Source organism: Salmo trutta, chromosome 2, assembly GCF_901001165.1.
Source record: "Salmo trutta chromosome 2, fSalTru1.1, whole genome shotgun sequence".
NCBI lineage: Eukaryota > Metazoa > Chordata > Actinopteri > Salmoniformes > Salmonidae > Salmo > Salmo trutta.
In genome coordinates, this window is record NC_042958.1 from 17545570 (window position 1) to 17568761 (window position 23192).

At 41.7% G+C, this 23192-nt stretch overlaps 1 protein-coding gene across 2 annotated transcripts in view; it reads right to left on the minus strand.

Moving 5' to 3' along the window:
* LOC115152342 (catenin delta-2-like) overlaps nt 1-23192 on the minus strand; it is a 412167-nt gene that overhangs the window by 162110 nt on the left and 226865 nt on the right. Inside the window, exon 12 of one of the 2 annotated variants that reach the window (XM_029697114.1) lies at nt 7008-7308. In XM_029697114.1, coding sequence (XP_029552974.1) covers nt 7008-7308 — 301 coding nt within the window. Of the gene's footprint in view, nt 1-7007; nt 7375-23192 lie in introns of both variants that reach the window. The other variant, XM_029697124.1, reaches the window with a different exon arrangement.

Here is a 23192-nt window from a genome sequence, read left to right on the forward strand (position 1 = left end):
TCAGCTTGGAAGTTGGCCCACCACTTCAAGCTCAACCTCAACAAAATGGAGCTGCTCTTCCTCCCGGGAAAGGCCTGCCCACTCCAAGACCTCTCCATCACAGTTGACAATTCAACAGTGTCCCCCTCCCATAGTGTAAAGAACCTTGGCGTGACCTTGGCGTGACCCTGGACAACAACAGCGTGTCATTCTCTGCAAAAGTCAAAGCCGTGACTCGCTCTTGCAGGTTCATGCGCTACAACATCGGTAGAGTACGACCTTTCCTCACAAAGAAAACCTAATCCAGGCGCGTGTCATCGCCTGTCTAGACTACTGCAACTCTCTGTTGGCTGGGCTCCCCACTTGTGCCATCAAACTCCTGTAACTTATCCAGAATGCAGCAGCCCGCCTGTTGTTTAAACTTCCTAGGTTCCCCCATGTCACCCCGCTCCTCCGCACATGCAACTGGCTTCCAGTCGAAGCTGCATCATCTTCAAGACCATGGTGCTTGCCTATGGAGCAGCAAGAGGAACTGCCCCTCCCTACCTTCAGGCTCAAACACTACATCCCAAACACTACATCCCAACCCTCTTGCAGACTTGTTTACGCTGTTGTGCGTTTTTGTTGCCGTTTTTACTTTGCTACCTGACGGTTTTTACTTTTTCATTACCGTATATTTTTACTTTTTCCCTCACTCAACTTTTTTTTCATTCAACTCTCCTACCCCGGAGGTTTTATCTGGACATGGTTCGTCAGGACTTCAAACAGCCGAAGCTAAGTAACATTAACATGATGCCTTCTAATTGCAGTCGTTGTACTCATAATATACAGGAGAACGATCGCCTTACGGCAAGGATAGCTGTGCTGCAAGCCCAGCTTCAGACGCAATCGTTAGGCAAGGGTCATTTCAGTGTAGGAAAGGATGAAACAGCGTCTGTGCCACCAGCAAGTACAGATAGTAACGTTAGTATAAACCCCCTCGCACGGTCCCCGCAGCCGGACATCTTTCTCATGGCTTCTAGAGGGAAACGCTGTAGGAATGCTCAACCGGTGTCGCTTATTCAGCCGACAGAAACTTTCAACCGGTTCTCCCCGTTAAGCGAGTCGGAGTCGGAGGCCGAGACTTCTCTGGTCTCTGCTCCTCCCGTTGTGGGGTCTGAGACGCCGACGGCTCCCACCATTAGCTCTGACAAATTGAAAACCCTAGTCATTGGCGACTCCATTACCCGCAGTATTAGACTTAAAACTAATCATCCAGCGATCATACACTGTTTACCAGGGGGCAGGGCTACCGACGTTAAGGCTAATCTAAAGACGGTGCTGGCTAAAGCTAAAACTGGCGAGTGTAGAGAGTATAGAGATATTGTTATCCACGTCGGCACCAACGATGTTAGGATGAAACAGTCAGAGGTCACCAAGCGCAATATAGCTTCAGCGTGTAAATCAGCTAGAAAGATGTGTCGGCATCGAGTAATTGTCTCTGGCCCCCTCCCAGTTAGGGGGAGTGATGAGCTCTACAGCAGAGTCTCACAACTCAATCGCTGGATGAAAACTGTTTTCTGCCCCTCCCAAAAGATAGAATTTGTAGATAACTGGCCCTCTTTCTGGGATTCACCCACAAACAGGACCAAGCCTGGCCTGCTGAGGAGTGACGGACTCCATCCTAGCTGGAGGGGTGCTCTCATCTTATCTACGAACATAGACAGGGCTCTAACTCCTCTAGCTCCACAATGAAATAGGGTGCAGGCCAGGCAGCAGGCTGTTAGCCAGCCTGCCAGCTTAGTGGAGTCTGCCACTAGCACAGTTAGCGTAGTCAGCTCAGCTTTCCCCATTGAGACCGTGTCTGTGCCTCGATCTTGGTTGGGCAAAATTAAAAATGGCGGTGTTCGCTTCAGTAATCTTACTAGTATAAAGACCTCCTCCATTCCTGCCATTATTGAAAGAGATTGTGATACTTCACATCTCAAAATTGGGTTACTTAATGTTAGATCCCTCACTTCCAAGGCAGTTATAGTCAATGAACTAATCACTGATCATAATCTTGATGTGATTGGCCTGACTGAAACATGGCTTAAGCCTGATGAATTTACTGTGTTAAATGAGGCCTCACCCCCTGGTTACACTAGTGACCAAACCCCCCGTGCATCCGGCAAAGGCGGAGGTGTTGCTAACATTTACGATAGCAAATTTCAATTTACAAAAAAAAAAACAATGACGTTTTCGTCTTTTGAGCTTCTAGTCATGAAATCTATGCAGCCTACTCAATCACTTTTTATAGCTACTGTTTACAGGCCTCCTGGGCCATATGCAGTGTTCCTTACTGAGTTCCCTGAATTCCTATCGGATCTTGTAGTCATAGCAGATAATATTCTAATTTTTGGTGACTTTAACATTCACATGGAAAAGTCCACAGACCCACTCCAAAAGGCTTTCGGAGCCATCATCGACTCAGTGGGTTTTGTCCAACATGTCTCTGGACCTACTCACTGCCACAGTCATACTCTGGACCTAGTTTTGTCCCATGGAATAAATGTTGTGGATCTTAATGTTTTTCCTCATAATCCTGGATTATCGGACCACCATTTTATTGCGTTTACAATTGCAACAAATAATCTGCTCAGACCCCAACCAAGGAAGATTAAAAGTCGTGCTATAAATTCTCAGACAACCCAAAGATTCCTTGATGCCCTTCCAGACTCCCTCTGCCTACCCAAGGACGTCAGAGGACAAGAATCAGTTAACCACCTAACCGAGGAACTCAATTCAACCTTGCGCAATACCCTAGATGCAGTTGCACCCCTAAAAATTAAAAACATCTGTCATAAGAAACTAGCTCCCTGGTATACAGGAAATACACGAGCTCTGAAGCAAGCTTCCAGAAAATTGGAACGGAAATGGCGCCACACTAAACTGGAAGTCTTCCGACTAGCTTGGAAAGACAGTACCGTGCAGTATCGAAGAGCCCTCACTGCTGCACGATCATCCTATTTTTCCAACTTAATTGAGGAAAATAAGAACAATCCGAAATTTCTTTTTGACACTGTCGCAAAGCTAACTAAAAAGCAGCATTCGCAAATGGAGGATGGCTTTCACTTCAGCAGTAATACATTTATGAACTTTTTTGAGGAAAAGATCATGATCATTAGAAAGCAAATTACGGACTCATCTTTAAATCTGGGTATTCCTCCAGGGCTTCATTGTCCAGAGTCTGCACAACTCTGCCAGGACCTGGGCTCAAGGGAGATACTAAAGTGTTTTAGTACTATATCTCTTGACACAATGATGAAAATAATCATGGCCTCCAAACCCTCAAGCTGCATACTGGACCCTATTCCAACTAAACTACTGAAAGAGCTGCTTCCTGTGCTTGGCCCTCCTATGTTGAACATAATAAACGGCTCTCTATCCACCGGATGTGTACCAAGCTCACTAAAAGTGGCAGTAATAAAGCCTCTCTTGAAAAAGCCGAATCTTGACCCAGAAATTATAAAAAACTATCGGCCTATATCGAATCTTCCATTCCTCTCAAAAATTTTAGAAAAAGTTGTTGCGCAGCAACTCACTGCCTTCCTGAAGACAAACAATGTATACGAAACGCTTCAGTCTGGTTTTAGACCCCATCATAGCACTGAGACTGCACTTGTGAAGGTGGTAAATGACCTTTTAATGACGTCAGACCGAGGCTCTGCATCTGTCCTCGTGCTCCTAGATCTTAGTGCCGCTTTTGATACCATGTCGGAAAGATATCAGTTTGTCTCTGTGAATGGTTCGTCCTCTGACAAATCAATTGTAAATTTCGGTGTTCCTCAAGGTTCCGTTCTAGGACCACTATTGTTTTCACTATATATTTTACCTCTTGGGGATGTCATTCGAAAACATAATGTTAAATTTCACTGCTATGCGGACGACACACAGCTGTACATTTCAATGAAACATGGTGAAGCCCCAAAATTGCCCTCGCTAGAAGCCTGTGTTTCAGACATAAGGAAGTGGATGGCTGCAAATTTTCTACTTTTAAACTCGGACAAAACAGAGATGCTTGTCCTAGGTCCCAAGAAACAAAGAGATCTTCTGTTGAATCTGACAATTAATCTGGATGGTTGTACAGTCGTCTCAAATAAAACTGTGAAGGACCTCGGCGTTACTCTGGACCCTGATCTCTCTTTTGAAGAACATATCAAGACTGCTTCAAGGACAGCTTTTTTCCATCTACGTAACATTGCAAAAATCAGAAACTTTCTGTCCAAAAATGACGCAGAAAAATTAATCCATGCTTTTGTTACTTCTAGGCTCGACTACTGCAATGCTCTACTTTCCGGCTACCCGGATAAAGCACTAAACAAACTTCAGTTAGTGCTAAATACGGCTGCTAGAATCCTGACTAGAACCAAAAAATTTGATCATATTACTCCAGTGCTAGCTTCCCTACACTGGCTTCCTGTTAAGGCAAGGGCTGATTTCAAGGTTTTACTGCTAACCTACAAAGCATTACATGGGCTTGCTCCTACCTATCTTTCTGATTTGGTCCTGCCGTACATACCTACACGTACGCTACGGTCACAAGACGCAGGCCTCCTAATTGTCCCTAGAATTTCTAAGCAAACGGCTGGAGGTAGGGCTTTCTCCTATAGAGCTCCATTTTTATGGAATGGTCTGCCTACCCATGTGAGAGACGCAGACTCAGTCTCAACCTTTAAGTCTTTACTGAAGACTTATCTCTTCAGTAGGTCCTATGATTAAGTATAGTCTGGCCCAGGAGTGTGAAGGTGAACGGAAAGGCTGGAGCAACGAACCGCCCTTGCTGTCTCTGCCTTGTCGGTTCCCCTCTTCCCACTGGGATTCTCTGCCTCTAACCCTTTTACAGGGGCTGAGTCACTGACTTACTGGTGTTCTTCCATGCCGTCCATGGGAGGGGTGCGTCACTTGAGTAGGTTGAGCCACTGACGTGGTCTTCCTGTCTGGGTTGGCGCCCCCCCCTTGGGTTGTGCCGTGGCGGACATCTTTGTGGGCTATACTCGGCCTTGTCTTCGGACGGTAAGTTGGTGGTTGTAGATATCCCTCTAGTGGTGTGGGGGCTGTGCTTTGGCAAAGTGGGTGGGGTTATATCCTGCCTGTTTGGCCCTGTCCGGGGGTATCATCGGATGGGGCCACAGTGTCTTCTGATCCCTCCTGTCTCAGCCTCCAGTATTTATGCTGCAGTAGTTTATGTGTCGGGGGGCTAGGGTCAGTCTGTTACATCTGGAGTATTCTCTTGTCTTATCCGGTGTCCTGTGTGAATGTAAATATGCTCTCTCTAATTCTCTCTTCTCTCTTTCTTTCTTTCTTTCTCTCGGAGGACCTGAGCCCTAGGACCATGCCTCAGGACTACCTGGCATGATGACTCCTTGCTGTCCCCAGTCCACCTGGCCATGCTGCTGCTCCAGTTTCAACTGTTCTGCCTGCGGCTACGGAACCCTGACCTGTTCACCGGACGTGCTTGTTGCACCCTCGACAATTACTATGATTATTATTATTTGACCATGCTGGTCATTTACGAACATTTTAACATCTTGACCATGTTCTGTTATAATATCCACCCGGCACAGCCAGAAGAGGACTGGCCACCCCTCATAGCCTGGTTCCTCTCTAGGTTTCTTCCTAGGTTTTTGGCCTTTCTCAGGAGTTTTTCCTAGGGAGTTTTTCCCAGCCACCGTGCTTCTTTCACATGCATTGCTTGCTGTTTGGGGTTTTAGGCTGGGTTTCTGTACAGCACTTTGAGATTTCAGCTGATGTACGAAGGGCTATATAAATACATTTGATTTGATTTGATTTGATTTGAGTACTCCGTTCCGTCACCTCTGGTCTCTTGGACCTCCCACCCTTACGGGAGAGCAGCTCCCTTTCAGCCAAGTCAAAGCTCTTCTCTGTCCTGGCACCCCAATTGTGGAACAAGATTCCCCCTAAAGTCAGGACAGCGGAGTCCCTGCCCATCTCTCGAAACTGTCTGAAACCCTACCTCTTTGAAGAGTATCTTAAATAACTCTCACGGCGTCCCCGACACCCCTCTTTCATCATCGTCTTCTCTCCTTCCCTTTTCTCTATTCCTCCTTCCATCACAATCCCTCCTCTGTCTCCCTCTCTCTACAGATTGATGGATGCTGCTGAGAGCTAGCCCAGTCACAGCCATATTCTCTCCTTAATGAAGGCATTTCAACACGAACACTGTCTGAAATATATATATATATACTGGGAGTGGAGCAGGTTAATTGAAAGACAAGTGCAGGGTAATAATGAAACACACCAGGGAGGCTGGGCTGCAACACAGCACAGTGGGAAGGAGAGGTGGAGAGAGTGAGACTGAAAAGATATGTCTCTCTGCTGGTACAGTAATGTCTACTTCAGTCTCTCTCTGTCTTTCGTGTGTGTAAGCAGTTTATGTGTGTGTGTTTGTGTGTGTTTGTGTGTGTGTGTGTCAGTGGAGGCTGCTGAGGGAAGGATGGCTCATAATAATGGCTAGAATGGAGCAAATGGAATGGTATCAAACCATGTGTTTGATGTATTTGATACCATTCCACCTATTCCGCTCCAGCCATTACCACGAGCCCGTCCTCCCCAATTAAGGTGCCACCAACCTCCTGTGATATAAAGTATCCTACTGTGTTTTCAAATCAATACCCCCCAAGGAGAGGTCAAGTGTAAACACTAGTACTGTCTGTCACACATGACTGTCAGTTCCCTCCAGAGTGAACCTCTCTGCTCTCCTACTAGTCTCTACAGCCCCACCACACAGCTCTGTATGTTGCTGATTGATTGACAGTGATCGATTGACAGTCATCGATTAACATGGGAATTAATATGTGTGGTAACACAGGCCAGTGACCGCCACAGGATAGACCTATGGGGATTTACAGGTCAGACACTATGATTGAAATGGTGATTGATGTTGTGTGAAGGTGTGTGGGGGATGGTGTGGGAGTGTGTGTAGGAGTATGTGTGTGTGTACATATGTGTGTGTGTGTATGCATGTGTGTGTGCATGCCTGATCCTACCTCGGGTCTTTCTGTATGGAGTCTATAGATGGTGATCTAGCCAGTGTGCCCTCGGGTGGCATGGCTGGTCCAGATTTGCTGTAAGGAGACTCTACAGATGGGCAGTACTGTAGTGTACGGTAGGGATCTGCAGTGTAGGGGTCCGTAGCATAGGCCTCTGCTGTATAGCCTGGGCCCACTGTAGCGTAGTTATTGGCACCCCCACGACCATAACTTCCTCCGGCGCTGTGGCTGCTTCCACCGGCGCTGTGGCTGCCTGCTCGCTGTAAAGAGGCGGAGTCGACACCGGGGGAGGATGGGGCTACATGTGGGAAATAGGGATACAAGACATAGTTCATCACCTGGTCACTGACCAGCTGCATCTGGTCTATAGGGGGAGGAGAGGAGAGAGGGAAGGTTAGGGGAGGAGAGGAGAGGAGAGAGGGGAGGAGAGGAGAGGGGAGGAGCGGAGGGGAGAATAGGAGAGGAGAGTAGGGAGGGGAGGTTAGGGGAGGAAAGGAGAGAGGGGAGGAAAGGGGAGGAGTGGAGCGGAGGGGAGAATAGGGGAGGAGAGGAGAGGAGAAGAGCAGAGAGAGGAGAAGAGAGGAGAGGAGAGGAGAGGAGGGGAGGTTAGGGGAGGAGAGGAGAGGAGAGAAGCGGAGAGAGAAGGTTAGGGGAGGAGAGGAGAGGAGCGGAGGGGAGGACAGGAACGGAGGGGAGGGGAGGAGCGTAGGATAGGGGAGGAGAGGAGCGGAGGTTAGGAGAGGAGAGGAGAGTAGAGGAGTGGAGCGAAGGGGAGGTTAGGGGAGGAGAGGAGCATAGGGGAGGAGAGGGGAGGAACGGAAGGGAGGGGAGAGGAGGTAAGGGGAGGAGAGGGGAGGAGCAGAGGGGAGGTTAGGGGAGGAGAGAGGAGGAGAGGAGCGGAGGGGAGTATAGGGGAGGGGAGGAGAGGGGAGGAGCGGAGGGGAGAGGAGGGGAGGAGAGGGAAGGAGAGGGAAGGAGAGAAGTTATAGTTAGAGGAGAAAAAAGACAAGTAAACAGACAGAAGTGTGTAGAAATAATACAAAAGCTAAAAGAGACAAAGAAAAAAGTAAATTAAGATATTAAAGACGCAGGTAACCCAATGGTTAAGAGTTGGGCCAGTAACTGAAAGGTCGCTGGTCTGCATCCCCGAGCCGACTAAGTGAAACATTTGTCAATGTGCCCTTGAGCAAGCACTTAACCCTAATTGCTCCTGTAAGTCGCTCTGGATGAGAGCATCTGCTAAACGACCAAAATGTAAATAACTTAGAAAACAAATCATTCTAATAAACTGAAGGTGAACATGTCTCACAGTGTGTGTATCTATTTCCTCCACCAATTCTGCTTCAGAGGACGGGCAGGTACACACCGTAGGCTATGTAATAAATCTGCCTCTGTAAGGATCGATATGTAGCCATTTCATGACTGGAGCTTTACGCGAACCAGTGAGCAGATCACTAAAGAGGGAATTAGCCCCTAAAACAAGTTTAAAGGTGAAAAACAACACACACACACACACACACACACACACACACACACACACACACACACACACACACACACACTGTAAATCATACCGTAATTCACCCTAAAGAAACACACGCACAGTGTATCTCATCCTATAGACTGACCCACAGTGTAACTCATCCTACAGACTGACCCACAGTGTAACTCACCCTATAGACTGACACACAGTGTAACTCACCCTACAGACTGACACACAGTGTAACTCACCATACAGACTGACCCACAGTGTAACTCACAATACAGACTGACACACGGTGTAACTCACCCTACAGACTGACACACAGTGTAACTCACCATACAGACTGACACACAGTGTAACTCACCATACAGACTGACAGACAGTGTAACTCACCATACAGACTGACACACAGTGTAACTCACCCTACAGACTGACACACAGTGTAACTCACCATACAGACTGACCCACAGTGTAACTCACCATACAGACTGACACACAGTGTAACTCACCCTATAGACTGATACACAGTGTAACTCACCATACAGACTGACAGACAGTGGAACTCACCATACAGACCGACACACAGTGTAACTCACCATATAGACTGACACACAGTGTAACTCACCCTACAGACTGACAGACAGTGTAACTCACCATACATACAGACTGACACAGTGGAACTCACCATACAGACTGACACACAGTGGAACTCACCATACAGACTGACCCACAGTGTAACTCACCATACAGACTGACACACAGTGGAACTCACCATACAGACTGACACACAGTTTAACTCACCCTACAGACTGACACAGTGGAACTCACCATACAGACTGACACACAGTGGAACTCACCATACAGACTGACCCACAGTGTAACTCACCATACAGACTGACACACAGTGTAACTCACCCTATAGACTGATACACAGTGTAACTCACCATACAGACTGACCCACAGTGTAACTCACCATACAGACCGACACACAGTGGAACTCACCATACAGACTGACACACAGCGTAAGTCACCCGACAGACTGACACACAGCGTAAGTCACCCGACAGACTCACAGAGTGTAACTCACCATACAGACTGACACACAGTGGAACTCACCATACAGACTGACACACAGTGTAACTCACCCTACACACTCACAGAGTGTAACTCACCATACAGACTGACACACAGTGTAACTCACCATACAGACTGACACACAGTGTAACTCACCCTACACACTCACAGAGTGTAACTCACCATACAGACTGACACACAGTGTAACTCACCATACAGACTGACACACAGTGTAACTCACCCTACACACTCACAGAATGTAACTCACCATACAGACTGACACACAGTGTAACTCACCATACAGACTGACACACAGTGTAACTCACCATACAGACTGACCCACAGTGTAACTCACCACACAGACTGACACACAGTGGAACTCACCATACAGACTGACACACAGTGTAACTCACCATACAGACTGACACACAGTGTAACTCACCATACAGACTGACCCACAGTGTAACTCACCCTATAGACTGACACACAGTGGAACTCACCCTATAGACTGACACACAGTGTAACTCACCACACAGACTGACACACAGTGGAACTCACCCTACAGACTGACCCACAGTGGAACTCACCATACAGACTGACACACAGCGTAACTCACCCTACAGACTCACAGAGTGTAACTCACCATACAGACTGACACACAGTGTAACTCACCCTACACACTCACAGAGTGTAACTCACCATACAGACTGACACACAGTGTAACTCCCCCTACAGACTGACCCACTGTGTAACTCCCCTTACAGACTGACCCACTGTGTAACTCACCACACAGACTGACACACAGTGTAACTCCCCCTACAGACTGACCCACTGTGTAACTCACCATACAGACTGACACACATTGTAACTCACTATACAGACTGACCCACAGTGTAACTCACCATACAGACTGACACAAAGTGTAACTCACCATACAGACTGACACACAGTGTAACACACCATACAGACTGACCCACTGTGTAACTCACCATACAGACTGACACACAGTGTAACTCACTATACAGACTGACCCACTGTGTAACTCACCATACAGACTGACACAAAGTGTAACTCACCCTACAGACTGACACACAGTGTAACTCCCCCTACAGACTGACCCACTGTGTAACTCACCATACAGACTGACACACATTGTAACTCACTATACAGACTGACGCACAGTGTAACTCACCCTACAGACTGACACACAGTGTAACTCACCATACAGACTGACACAAAGTGTAACTCACCCTACAGACTGACACACAGTGTAACTCACCCTACAGACTGACACACAGTGTAACTCACCATACAGACTGACACAAAGTGTAACTCACCCTACAGACTGACACACAGTGTAACTCACCATACAGACTGACAGACAGTGTAACTCACCCTACAGACTGACACACAGTGTAACTCACCATACAGACTGACACAAAGTGTAACTCACCATACAGACTGACCCACAGTGTAACTCACCATACAGACTGACACAAAGTGTAACTCACCCTACAGACTGACACACAGTGTAACTCACCATACAGACTGACACACAGTGTAACTCACCCTACAGACTGACACACAGTGTAACTCACCCTACAGACTGACCCACAGTGTAACTCACCATACAGACTGACACACAGTGTAACTCACCCTACAGACTGACACACAGTGTAACTCACCCTACAGACTGACACACAGTGTAACTCACCATACAGACACCATATACTGTAGGCAGGTATTCAACGAATCAGACATAAAGGAAAAACACACTGCTGGTTCACTTAGTATCCTGATACAATTCCCAGGAGAGGTAACAGCTTCTGGGGTGTGTCAGCTGTAACGTGGTTAACACATTATGCACAGGAACCCTTCTGAACCTGCCCGGTGGGTTTTCTCCAGGTGTGATTGTTGATTCATTGTTGGACAAGAGAAGACCATGTGTGTTTATTCACAGAATTACCAACAAGTCTTAGATTAATGGAACTATACTCTAGAAAGAGGTTGAGGTGGTGTGTGTGTGTGTGTGTGTGTGTGTGTGTGTGTGTGTGTGTGTGTGTGTGTGTGTGTGTGTGTCGGCCAGAAGGTCTCATCATTGTGTATGTGACACACTCTCCCTGTCACGGTGCTCCTGCCCTTAGTGGTGACATTTACATGACCTTCACTCTCCATTAACGCCTCATACACACACACACACACACACACACACACACACACACACACACACACACACACACACACACACACACACACACACACACACACACACACACACACACACACCCCGCCCATCCCTGTATCTCACACTTGGTAGGCTACGCTTCAGAAGTTTCTTGAGCAGATCTACGCTACTCTCATCAAGTTCTGACAAAATATAACCACACACTCTGTGAAATCACTCTAAAACTGAGGGTTCCTTGTCATTTTAGTGAAATCTCTCTCTCTCCCTCTTCCTCTCTCTCTCTATCTTTCTCCTTCTCTCTGTGTGTGTGTCTGTGTCTCTACCTCTCTCTTTGTGTCTCTCTGTCTCTGTCTCCCTCTCTCTCTCTTTCCTGGTGAATAAGTCATTTGCTCTGGTAATGGACGGATGTTTCTGGTGACTTGACCTTTGAGGTTTACAGAGCTGGCTGTGGATGCCATCTACTGGGAAGGGTACACACATGAATGGACAAAAGCCACCCCCACACACAAAGAAATTGCTCTCTTTGGCTGCCTGAAATCGAGGAGAAGGAAAAGCTTTCCATTGTTTTCTTGTCATTGTGAGACATCAGCAGAAATATAACAGCCATCACCAATGGTTCCTCACAGGCAGATTAGCAGCAGGGGGACAACTCTCCAACTAATCAAACTGATGTGACACACTGAACAATTAGCCCAGCGAGTCAGTCAGGGTGTCCGTTATACAGGAACGTTCCCCCAGGCTACAGATCTGTGATGCTCACAATGAACACAGAAATAAGGGAGAAAAGAAAGAAAACAAGAAAAGAATTGTATGAAAAGAATAAAAGAAGAGGATGAGGGGGGAAATGATTTTGAGCTCATTGTCTGTGGAAATGTAAAGGTGTGTGTGTGTGGGGGGGTTCTCCCTAATTAGAGCCTAGATTGACACTTCTTATTTATGACGAGCATTAATATTGTAACAAGACATAGATATTGGCTGTGGCTGTGACAAGGTGACAATTTGTCTCAATCAATCTACTCCAGCCAACGAGGTAGAGAGAGACAGAGAGAGAGTGAAAGAGAGAAAAAGAGAGAGACAGAAAGAGGGAGAGAGTGAGTGTGACTGTGTCCTTCATGGGAGTCTAACAACACCTGTAATCTTGGAAACCTTTACCAGTTTCCCACTGTCCTTTCTAAACTGGTGATTTACCACACTCTGGGGGCCTGACACACCGGTAGGCACTAGATGCCCATGCTAGGTGGTTCGTATGGCTAAGTCAATGGGTTTGAGCATGACTACATGTGACAAGACAGAACAAATTGTCTGTAAAAGTTCTATCTGGTTGGATCCAAATTTGGTTGGCTCGTGATGCTGGCAGCACAACAGTGGACTTAATGTTGATGCTTTGGATAGAAATGCTTACTAGATGATCATATACATATGTATAAGGTTGGGTTTAAAGTTAATGATAAAAATCTCATTATAAAGTCCTCAAACATCTTCTTTTTATGTCTTCCATTGAGGATATGACCTCCATAAATCCTGCTCGATAAATTATGAATTAAAGGTACCGTAGAGGGTACAGAATCGTTAATATGACATCAACTATAAGTGTGAACCAGGCAGAAATGATGGAGGATCCTAAATGCTACTTAATCTATATGGTCTTACATTCCAACAAAATCTCACACTCAATTTGTGCAAATACAGTTTAGGGTATTTAATTATTTTCAGATGCTCCTATACCCTTATTCCCAACATTTTATACCCCATAGGTTGTAAATAAACCCTTTATACGCTGCTATTGTCACACCCTGACCTGTTTCACCTGTCCTTGTGCTTGTCTCCACCCCTTCCAGGTGTCAGCCATCTTCCCCACTTATCCTCTGGGTATTTATACCTGGGTTTTTTGTCTGTCTGTGCCAGTTCGTCTTACATTAACATCATTTAGCAGACACTCTTATTCAGACTGACTTACAGTAGTGAATGCATACATTTCATGCACTTATTTTTTTTGTACTGGCCCCCCATGGGAATTGAACCCACAACCCTGGCATTGCACAGATCATGCTGGCATTGCAAACACCATGCTCTACCAACTGAGCCACAGGGAAGTCTTGTTTGTCAAGCTTACCAGTGTTTTTCCTGTCAGCTCTTGTCTTTTCCCAGCCTCTTTTTCTCGTCCTCCTGGTTTTTGACTCTTGCCTGTCCTGACCCTGTACCCGCCCGCCTGACCACTCTGCCTGTCCCTAACCCTGACTACCGTCCTGTACCTTTGCTCCAGCTCTGGATTACTGAACTCTGCCTGTCCCTAACCCTGACTGCCGTGCTGTACCTTTGCTCCACCTCTGGGTTACTGAACTCTGCCTGTCCCTGACCCTGAGCCTGCCTGCCGTGCTGTACCTTTGCTCCACCTCTGGGTTACTGAACTCTGCCTGTCCCTGACCCTGACTGTCGTCCTGTACGTTTGCTCCACCTCTGGATTATCGACCCCTGCCTGCCTTGACCTGTCGTTTGCCTGCCCCTGTTGTTACAATAAACATTGTTACTTCACACATTCTGCACTTGGGTCTTACCTTGATTCCTGATAGATATAACTTGTATGATTATCATAGAGCTGTGAAACCCACAGCCGAATGGCTTCAGACTGAGCATTTCTCTCCATTTATTTACGGAGAGCAATTTCCGTTCTATAGCAGGTAGTGTCAATTTATTTACAGTACTATGTTGACTAATTGTTGCTTTCTTCTGTGGAAAAACAGAATATGTATAACAATGCAAAATATACCAAAAGCTAAATCAAACAGAGATTTACGACTATTTAACCATATTAATCATTACTGAAACATGCAAACTACAAATATTTAACCAGTCAAAGATAATGAATACATGACTAGGGCTGTTACGGTGACCGGCGGTCAAGAGTCAGGAAGAAAGTCAAATTCCACATGACCGTTTAGTCACGTTAATAAGGCCTCTCCAAGCTCTGATGCTGCTGATGTTCATGCAAGAAACAGCAATTGCTTTTTTTGCGACTTTTTCAAATCATAGTCACACACCTCATGTAGCCTAGCACATGGCCTATATTTTTGTACCAACTAAAGTGGCCAAATAACTTCTTAAAATGAAACACATTAATACACTTTACAACGGGTGTAGAGCCTAACTGGCACACATACACAGAGTGTGAGTTTCAAACTTGGGGAAGATCATTTTTTACCATAAAAATGCACATTTATAATAAATGCATTACATGCATAATTGCATTTGCAGTAACTTTTAAGAATGGTGTTTTCCTGCTAATGGAACATTTGCACTTATAGCCTACTGCCATGTATGTGAAGAAATAGCCTAATAGTTTATCAACATTTTAAGCTGAACGTTCTCATCAGTTGCGTCAGGCTCATTGCTTAAACAGATTTCTTTATGCTAGTGGTTGTATTAATTTGGGATCTATCGCATCCCACAACTGTCCCAGACTGTTTGGAATATTTATTTCTAACACAGACTAGAATAGGTAAACTTTTGTACCATGGGGGATAGTAGATTGACAAAGGCTAGTGCTTTTGATGTTCGTTAGGCCTACTCAACTTGTTGGTTGATGAAAAGTAAATGTGGACAGTTCTTCAATATCTTCAATATGTGCCTCAGAATTGGATAAGGACACGCACAGTTGCATCCCCGATGTGTCTGTCTTCACTTGTAGCCTGTGAGAAAGACACGATCAGGTGACTGAGAGCCATGTGAGTGAGAAGCACGCAGCTGGGAGAAGGGGATTATAAGGAGAAGGGAATTGTAATTATTATATTCAGCACAATGCCCACTGGCCGCAAAAGGCATATATTTTTTTAGGGGGCATTACGGCAACACAAAGGGGATGCAGCCGGAAAATTCTAGGCATTATCAAGTGCTTGTCAAAATGTGAATGAGAGACTGATGAAGTGTGCACCGGCCACACAAAAAAACAAAGCAGAGCTCATGCCTTTCATGCAACTTTTTTCAAATCATCATTAGAGTCGCATCATACAGCCTTAAAAATCAAAACATATAGCCCATAATTTTTTACATTTTTATTTAACCTTTATTTAACTAGGCAAGTCATATCATAACTAAAGTTACATAAATAACTATTTTATTCAGCTTATGTTCAATTGTATTCTTCATACTATAAAATAATATAAAATAATGCCATGAAATTCTAAGCAAATCTTGTCTGCTAAATGAACTAGTATAGCCCACAGCAATATGGCATAGCCTGATCAGGAGCTAAAATATGGACAACTCAGAGTGTGTTATTCTGTTCTTCTGAAATAGATTACATTTTCTTCATATCTATATCTGTCTAACATATCTGTCTAAAATAAATAATGGATTTAATAATGCAATGGTGTAGTCGATATTACATTGATTTATTAGACTTTTTAAAATGAAGATGTTCCAAAGGTCTGCATGAGTACAACATGAGTACAAACAAAGTGAGTATAAAATGCATTATAAACAAAATGGTATAATGTAGGCACCACGAAAAACAACGTAAGGCTACTACTGTAATATAATTATTTCGGTGACAACCTGGTTGATTAAAAATAGTGGGTTGATAACACGTTTTTTTTTAATATAAATAAATATGGGACACAAAAAAAGGCAGTGTAGAACACCATTGCCCATCATGCATTGTTCTAATAACTTTCAAAAGATTGTTCCAAAGTTTACCCCTTAAAAATGTATATCCTATGAATGAAGTCGCACAAAAATGTGTATTTTCCTACCAATTAAGTCACACAAAAATGTGTCTTTCACACAAATAAATCTAGACATAAACGCACGAAAACAAACAAAATCTGCTAAAATTATTTTTGTACGGAATTGCACGAATTGAGTGTGAGATTGTGTTGCAAATCCGGAAACTATACACTGTATAATTGAATAATATTTCCTCATATATCCATCCAGAGAGCTAAATGTTTCTGGCACAGATTGTATGTTACCTGTAGCTAACTACATGTCCATGTTTTTACTCTCAATTTATTTACTAACTCTTACTCCAAATAAAAGGTGCATTCTTTTTTCATAAATATAATTTTCTTCAGAGGAGGAGAATTGTGTGTGTGTAAGCCCATTCCTACGTGAACAGCATTAGTAGCTGATTAATAGGATTTTATCTTCAGCTGTAAATTGTGTCCGTATAAACCCATGTGAACAGGTGCTACATAATAAGACATCCAACTTGGTTGGTTATTTGCTCCAGCATCTTTTTGATCCTGCAGGTTCAAAGTCATGTAATAATTCTCCATTGATATCCAGCTAGGAATTCATTAGAACATCAGTCTCTGGAGCTATTCTGAAAGCTGTCTGTTTGGCTGTGTGTTTATTTGAAGGCGCAGGTGGGAGTAGTGTGTGTTAGAGGGTGTGTACATGTATGTATGTATGTATGTATGTATGTATGTATGTATGTATGTATGTATGTATGTATGTATGTATGTATGTATGTATGTATGTATGTACGTACGTACGTACGTACGTATGTATGTATATGTGCAGGTGAGAATTGAGCTAAAACTCAACATTCAGGAGAAAACCTGATCTTTTCACTTGAGCTGGATTTAGTGATGATGATATTTTAAAAAAAGAAAAAATATTCAGCAAGTAATTAATACGTTTCTAAAATCTCATCGAAAACCGACCCCAAAACACACACTACTGTAACTATCTGACATCTTTCTTACCAGCTAATGTACTTCTGTGGCTTTTCGACTTTAGACAGAACTATTCAAAACTTGGCAAACAAGCGCTTTCTTCAGTTAGATACTAAATTGTTTTAGGGGTGCAAATTTCACTGGGGACATGTCCCCCTTACATTCTGAAATTGCATTTTTGTCCCCCACAGTTTTATCATTGGAATGTGATACAAAACGAGGCTTCGGTGTGCTTTAGGACCATGCGGATGCCTCCAAGCGGTCGGGTAAGCTATTTGGAGTTTTTATCCGACAGGAAAAAATGATGTCCCCCCACTTCTGAAACAAAAGTTGCGCCCCTGAATTGTATTACGGTATATATTGCATGCTATTTCTATGGAAACAGAGGAATGTTTTTATTTAATTGAATATGTCCAGGTATATTAAACACTGTCTTTTAACCTTGAACAGTATGAGGTAAGGTCACCCTACTGAGACAGGTTAAGTATTTCCACCTTTCTCTCCACTGTTGATCGTTAACTATAACTTTTAAAATGATCACTTATATGTTATGAACCTTCCTTCGCTGCCGGGGTAAAATCGAGGTCTTCTCTCACTCTCTCGCTCTCTCTCTAGAATGTCAGCTCTCATTACTAAAGGCATACAACATATTCAGAAGGGAGTGAATTGGCTTTATGGTGTTATGCAAAACAGGCTTTCACTGTGTGTGTGTGTGTGTGTGTGTGTGTGTGTGTGTGTGTGTGTGTGTGTGTGTGTGTGTGTGTGTGTGTGTGTGTGTGTGTGTGTGTGTGTGTGCGTGTGTGTGGATGGTGCGTGAGTGTAGCCTTCCTCTGAAAGGCCTGGTGTCATATTAGAAAGCTTTGATGAGAGCATTAAACAGAACTGCCAAACGGGCACTTGCCCAGTGTCTGTGTCGGCAGCTCTCCAAAGAGGCAATGTTTGAACAGGGGACATGTGTGTGTGTGTGTGTGTGCCCGTGTGGCTGTGTGTGTGACAGGCTCCATGCTGAGCAGTGTGTTTCTGACAGCTCTCCCTCCAGGCCGAAGCTAATCCCTCTTTGTTTTCTAGAAAAAAAACAGATTTTACAGAGAATCCCCTCTGGTGTCCTTGGTAGAGACACACATGTACACACACACACACACACACACACAGATTCTGGTAACATTGAAGGCGTATAGCGGAGGAGAATGCAGCGAGAGGAATTAAGAGTTAATACTACTTAATACTAGGCAGGGTGTCTTAGAGATAATTCACATTGAGAAGCAGAGAGATGGAGTTTAATGAGAGTTACACCTCCAGATTATATCCTGTAGAGGAGTTTAACACGTTACTCATGGTGACTCTGTAGTATCACACCAAGCATTCAGGTCGACTGTCATGGTACTGGTACTGAAACGTCATGGCAAGGGAAGGAGCGAGTGATGGAAATGAACTGTGTTTCGTTCCATCAACTCACCACTCATGTGAATGCGTTAACTGTTTTCACACAAGGTTTGTAGAAACCCAACTAAGCTCTAGCCTCTCGCTCCCCTGTCGTGGTAGAGTTTAGCTGCAGTGCAGGGTGTAGATGTGTGGATGTGTGTGTGTGTGTTATTATAAAAAAAGTAATAGCTTGAAATAGACCACATTTACCTGCTGTACTATGTGGCGCTGGACTGGTTTACACTGAGAAAACACACACACACACACTCAAAGCTACGACGGCTTACCTGCCTACCTCAAACTGTGTTTATGGGTTACACCAACACCATAAATAAACAATACATTGCAGGCTTTAGAGTTAATTCAATGCAGTGTTATAGAGAGAGAGAGATCCAGCTCTCTAAAGAAATGACTTATAGCATTAATTACTGTGATTCACAGCTGGATGATGAAACTATAATGTGGAGTAAGGGTTTAAATAGTACAACTATTACATAATGAACAAAATGAATGACTATCCTGTTATACTGACTATACTGTTATAATGACACTACTGTTATATACTGACTATACTGTTATACTGACTATACTGTAATACTGACTATATTGTTATATATCGACTATACTGTTATACTGACTATACTGTTATAATGACACTACTGTTATATACTGACTATACTGTTATAATGACAATACTGTTATATACTGACTATATTGTTATATACTGACAATACTGTTATACTGACTATACTGTTATACTGACTATACTGTTATACTGACTATACTATTATATACTGACTATATTGTTATATAATGACAATACTGTTATACTGACTATAATGTTATACTGACAATACTGTTATACTGACAATACTGTTATACTGACTATACTGTTATATACTGACTATACTGTTATACAGACTATACTGTTATATTGACGATACTGTTATATACTGACTATACTGTTATATACTGACTATACTGATATATACTTTTATCCTGTTATATACTGACTATACTGCTATATACTGACTATACTGTTATATACTAACTGTACTGTTATTCTGACTATACTGGTATATACTATTATACTGTTATATACTGACTATACCGTTAATATACTCCTTTAATGTTATGTACTGACTATACTGTTATATACTGATTGTAGTGTCATATACTGACTATTCTATTACATACTGACTATACTGTTAAATACAGATTATACTGTTATATACTGACTATACTGTTATGTACTCTTACATACTGACTATACTGTTATATAGTGACAATACTGGTATATACTCTTATACTGTTATATACTGACTATACTGTTATATACTGACAATACTGTTATATACTGATTATAATGTTATATACTGACTACACTGTTATACTGACTATACTGTTATATACTGGCTATACTGTTATATACTGACTATACTGTTATATACTGACTATACTGTTATACTGACTATACTGTTATATTAACTATACTGTTATATACTGACTATACTGTTATACTGACTATACTGGTATACTGACTATACTGTTATATAATGACTATACTGCTATATACTGACTATACTGTTATATACTGACTATACTGTTATATACTGACTATACTGTTATATACTGACTATACTGCTATATACTGACTATACTGTTATACTGACTATACTGTTATACTGACTATACTGTTATATAATGACTATACTGCTATATACTGGCTATACTGTTATATAGTGACTATACTGTTATATACTGACTATACTGTTATACTGACTATACTGTTATATTAACTACACTGTTATATACTGACTATACTGTTATACTGACTATACTGGTATACTGACTATACTGTTATATACTGACTATACTGCTATATACTGACTATACTGTTATACTGACTATACTGGTATACTGACTATACTGTTATATACTGACTATACTGACTATACTGTTATACTGACTACTGTTATATACTGACTATAATGTTATACTGATTATACTGTTATAATGACTATACTGTTATAATGACTATACTGTTATATACTGAATATACTATCATACTGACTATAGTGTTATACTGACTAAACTGTTATACTGACTATACTGTTATATACTGACTATACTGTTACATACTCTTATATACTGACTATACGGTTATATACTGATTATACTGTTATATACTGACTGTACTGTTATATACTCTTATACTGTTATATACTGACAATACTGTTATATAATGACAATACTGTTATATACTGACAATACTGCTATATACTGACTATACTGTTATATACTGACTATACTGTTATATACTGACTATAATGTTATACTAACTATACTGTTATACTACTATTATACTGACTATACTGTTATACTGACTACTGTTATACTGACTATACAGTTATAAAACTGTTATACTGACTATACTGTTATACTGACTAAACTGTTATACTGACTATACTGTTATACTAACTATACTGTTATACTGACTATACTGTTATACTAACTATACTGTTATACTACTGTTATACTGACTATACTGTTATAAACCTGTTATACTGACTATACTGTTATACTGACTAAACTGTTATACTGACTATACTGTTATACTGACTATACTGTTATATACTGTTATACTGACTATACTGTTATACTGACTATACTGTTATATACTGTTATACTGACTATACTGTTATACTAACTATACTGTAATACTGTTATACTGTTATACTACTGTTATACTGACTATACTGTTATACTACTGTTATACTGACTATACTGTTATACTAACTATACTGTAATACTGACTATACTGTTATACTGACTATACTGTTATAAGGACTATACTGTTATACTAACTATACTGTTATACTGACTATACTGTTATACTGACTATACTGTTATAATGACTATACTGTTATACTGACTATACTGTCATACTGACTATACTGTTATAAAACTGTTGTACTGACTATACTGTTATGAAACTGTTATACTGACTAAACTGTTATACTGACTATACTGTTATAAAACTGTTATACTGACTATACTGTTATACTGACTAAACTGTTATACTGACTATACTGTTATACTGACTATACTGTTATACTGACTAAACTGTTATACTGACTATACTGTTATACTAACTATACTGTTATACTGACTATACTGTTATACTAACTATACTGTTATACTACTGTTATACTGACTATACTGTTATAAACCTGTTATACTGACTATACTGTTAAACTGACTAAACTGTTATACTGACTATACTGTTATACTGACTATACTGTTATACTGACTATACTGATATACTAACTATACTGTTATACTGACTATACTGTTATACTGCCAAAACTGTTATACTGACTATACTGTTATACTACTGTTATACTGACTATACGGTTATACTACTGTTATACTGACTATACTGTTATACTGGCTAAACTGTTATACTGACTATACTGTTATATTGTCTATACTGTTCTACTAACTATACTGACTATACTCTTATACTGATACTAACTATTCTGTTATACTACTGGTATACTGACTATACTGTTATACTGACTATACTGTTATACTGACTATACTGTTATACTAACTATACTGTTATTCTACTGTTATACTGACTATACTGTTATAAAACTGTTATACTGACTAAACTGTTATACTGATATACTGTTATACTACTGTTATAATGACTATACTGTTATACTAACTATACTGTTATACTGACTATACTGTTAGACTGACTATACTGTTATACTGACTATACTGTTATAATGACTATACTGTTATACTACTGTTATAACGACTATACTGTTATACTGACTATACTGTTATACCAACTATACTGTTATTCTACTGTTATACTGACTATACTGTTATAAAACTGTTATACTGACTAAACTGTTATACTGATATACTGGTATACTACTGTTATAATGACTATACTGTTATACTGACTATACTGTTATACTGACTATACTGTTATACTGACTATACTGTTATAATGACTATACTGATATACTGACTATACTGTTATACTGACTATACTGTTATACTACTGTTATAATGACTATACTGTTATACTGACTATACTGTTATACTGACTATACTGTTATACTGCTGTTATAATGACTATACTGTTATACTGACTATACTGTTATAATGACTATACTGTTATACTGACTATACTGTTATATACTGACTATACTGTTATACTACTGTTATAATGACTATACTGTTATACTGACTATACTGTTATACTGACTGTACTGTTATACTGACTATACTGTTATAATGACTATACTGTTATACTGACTATA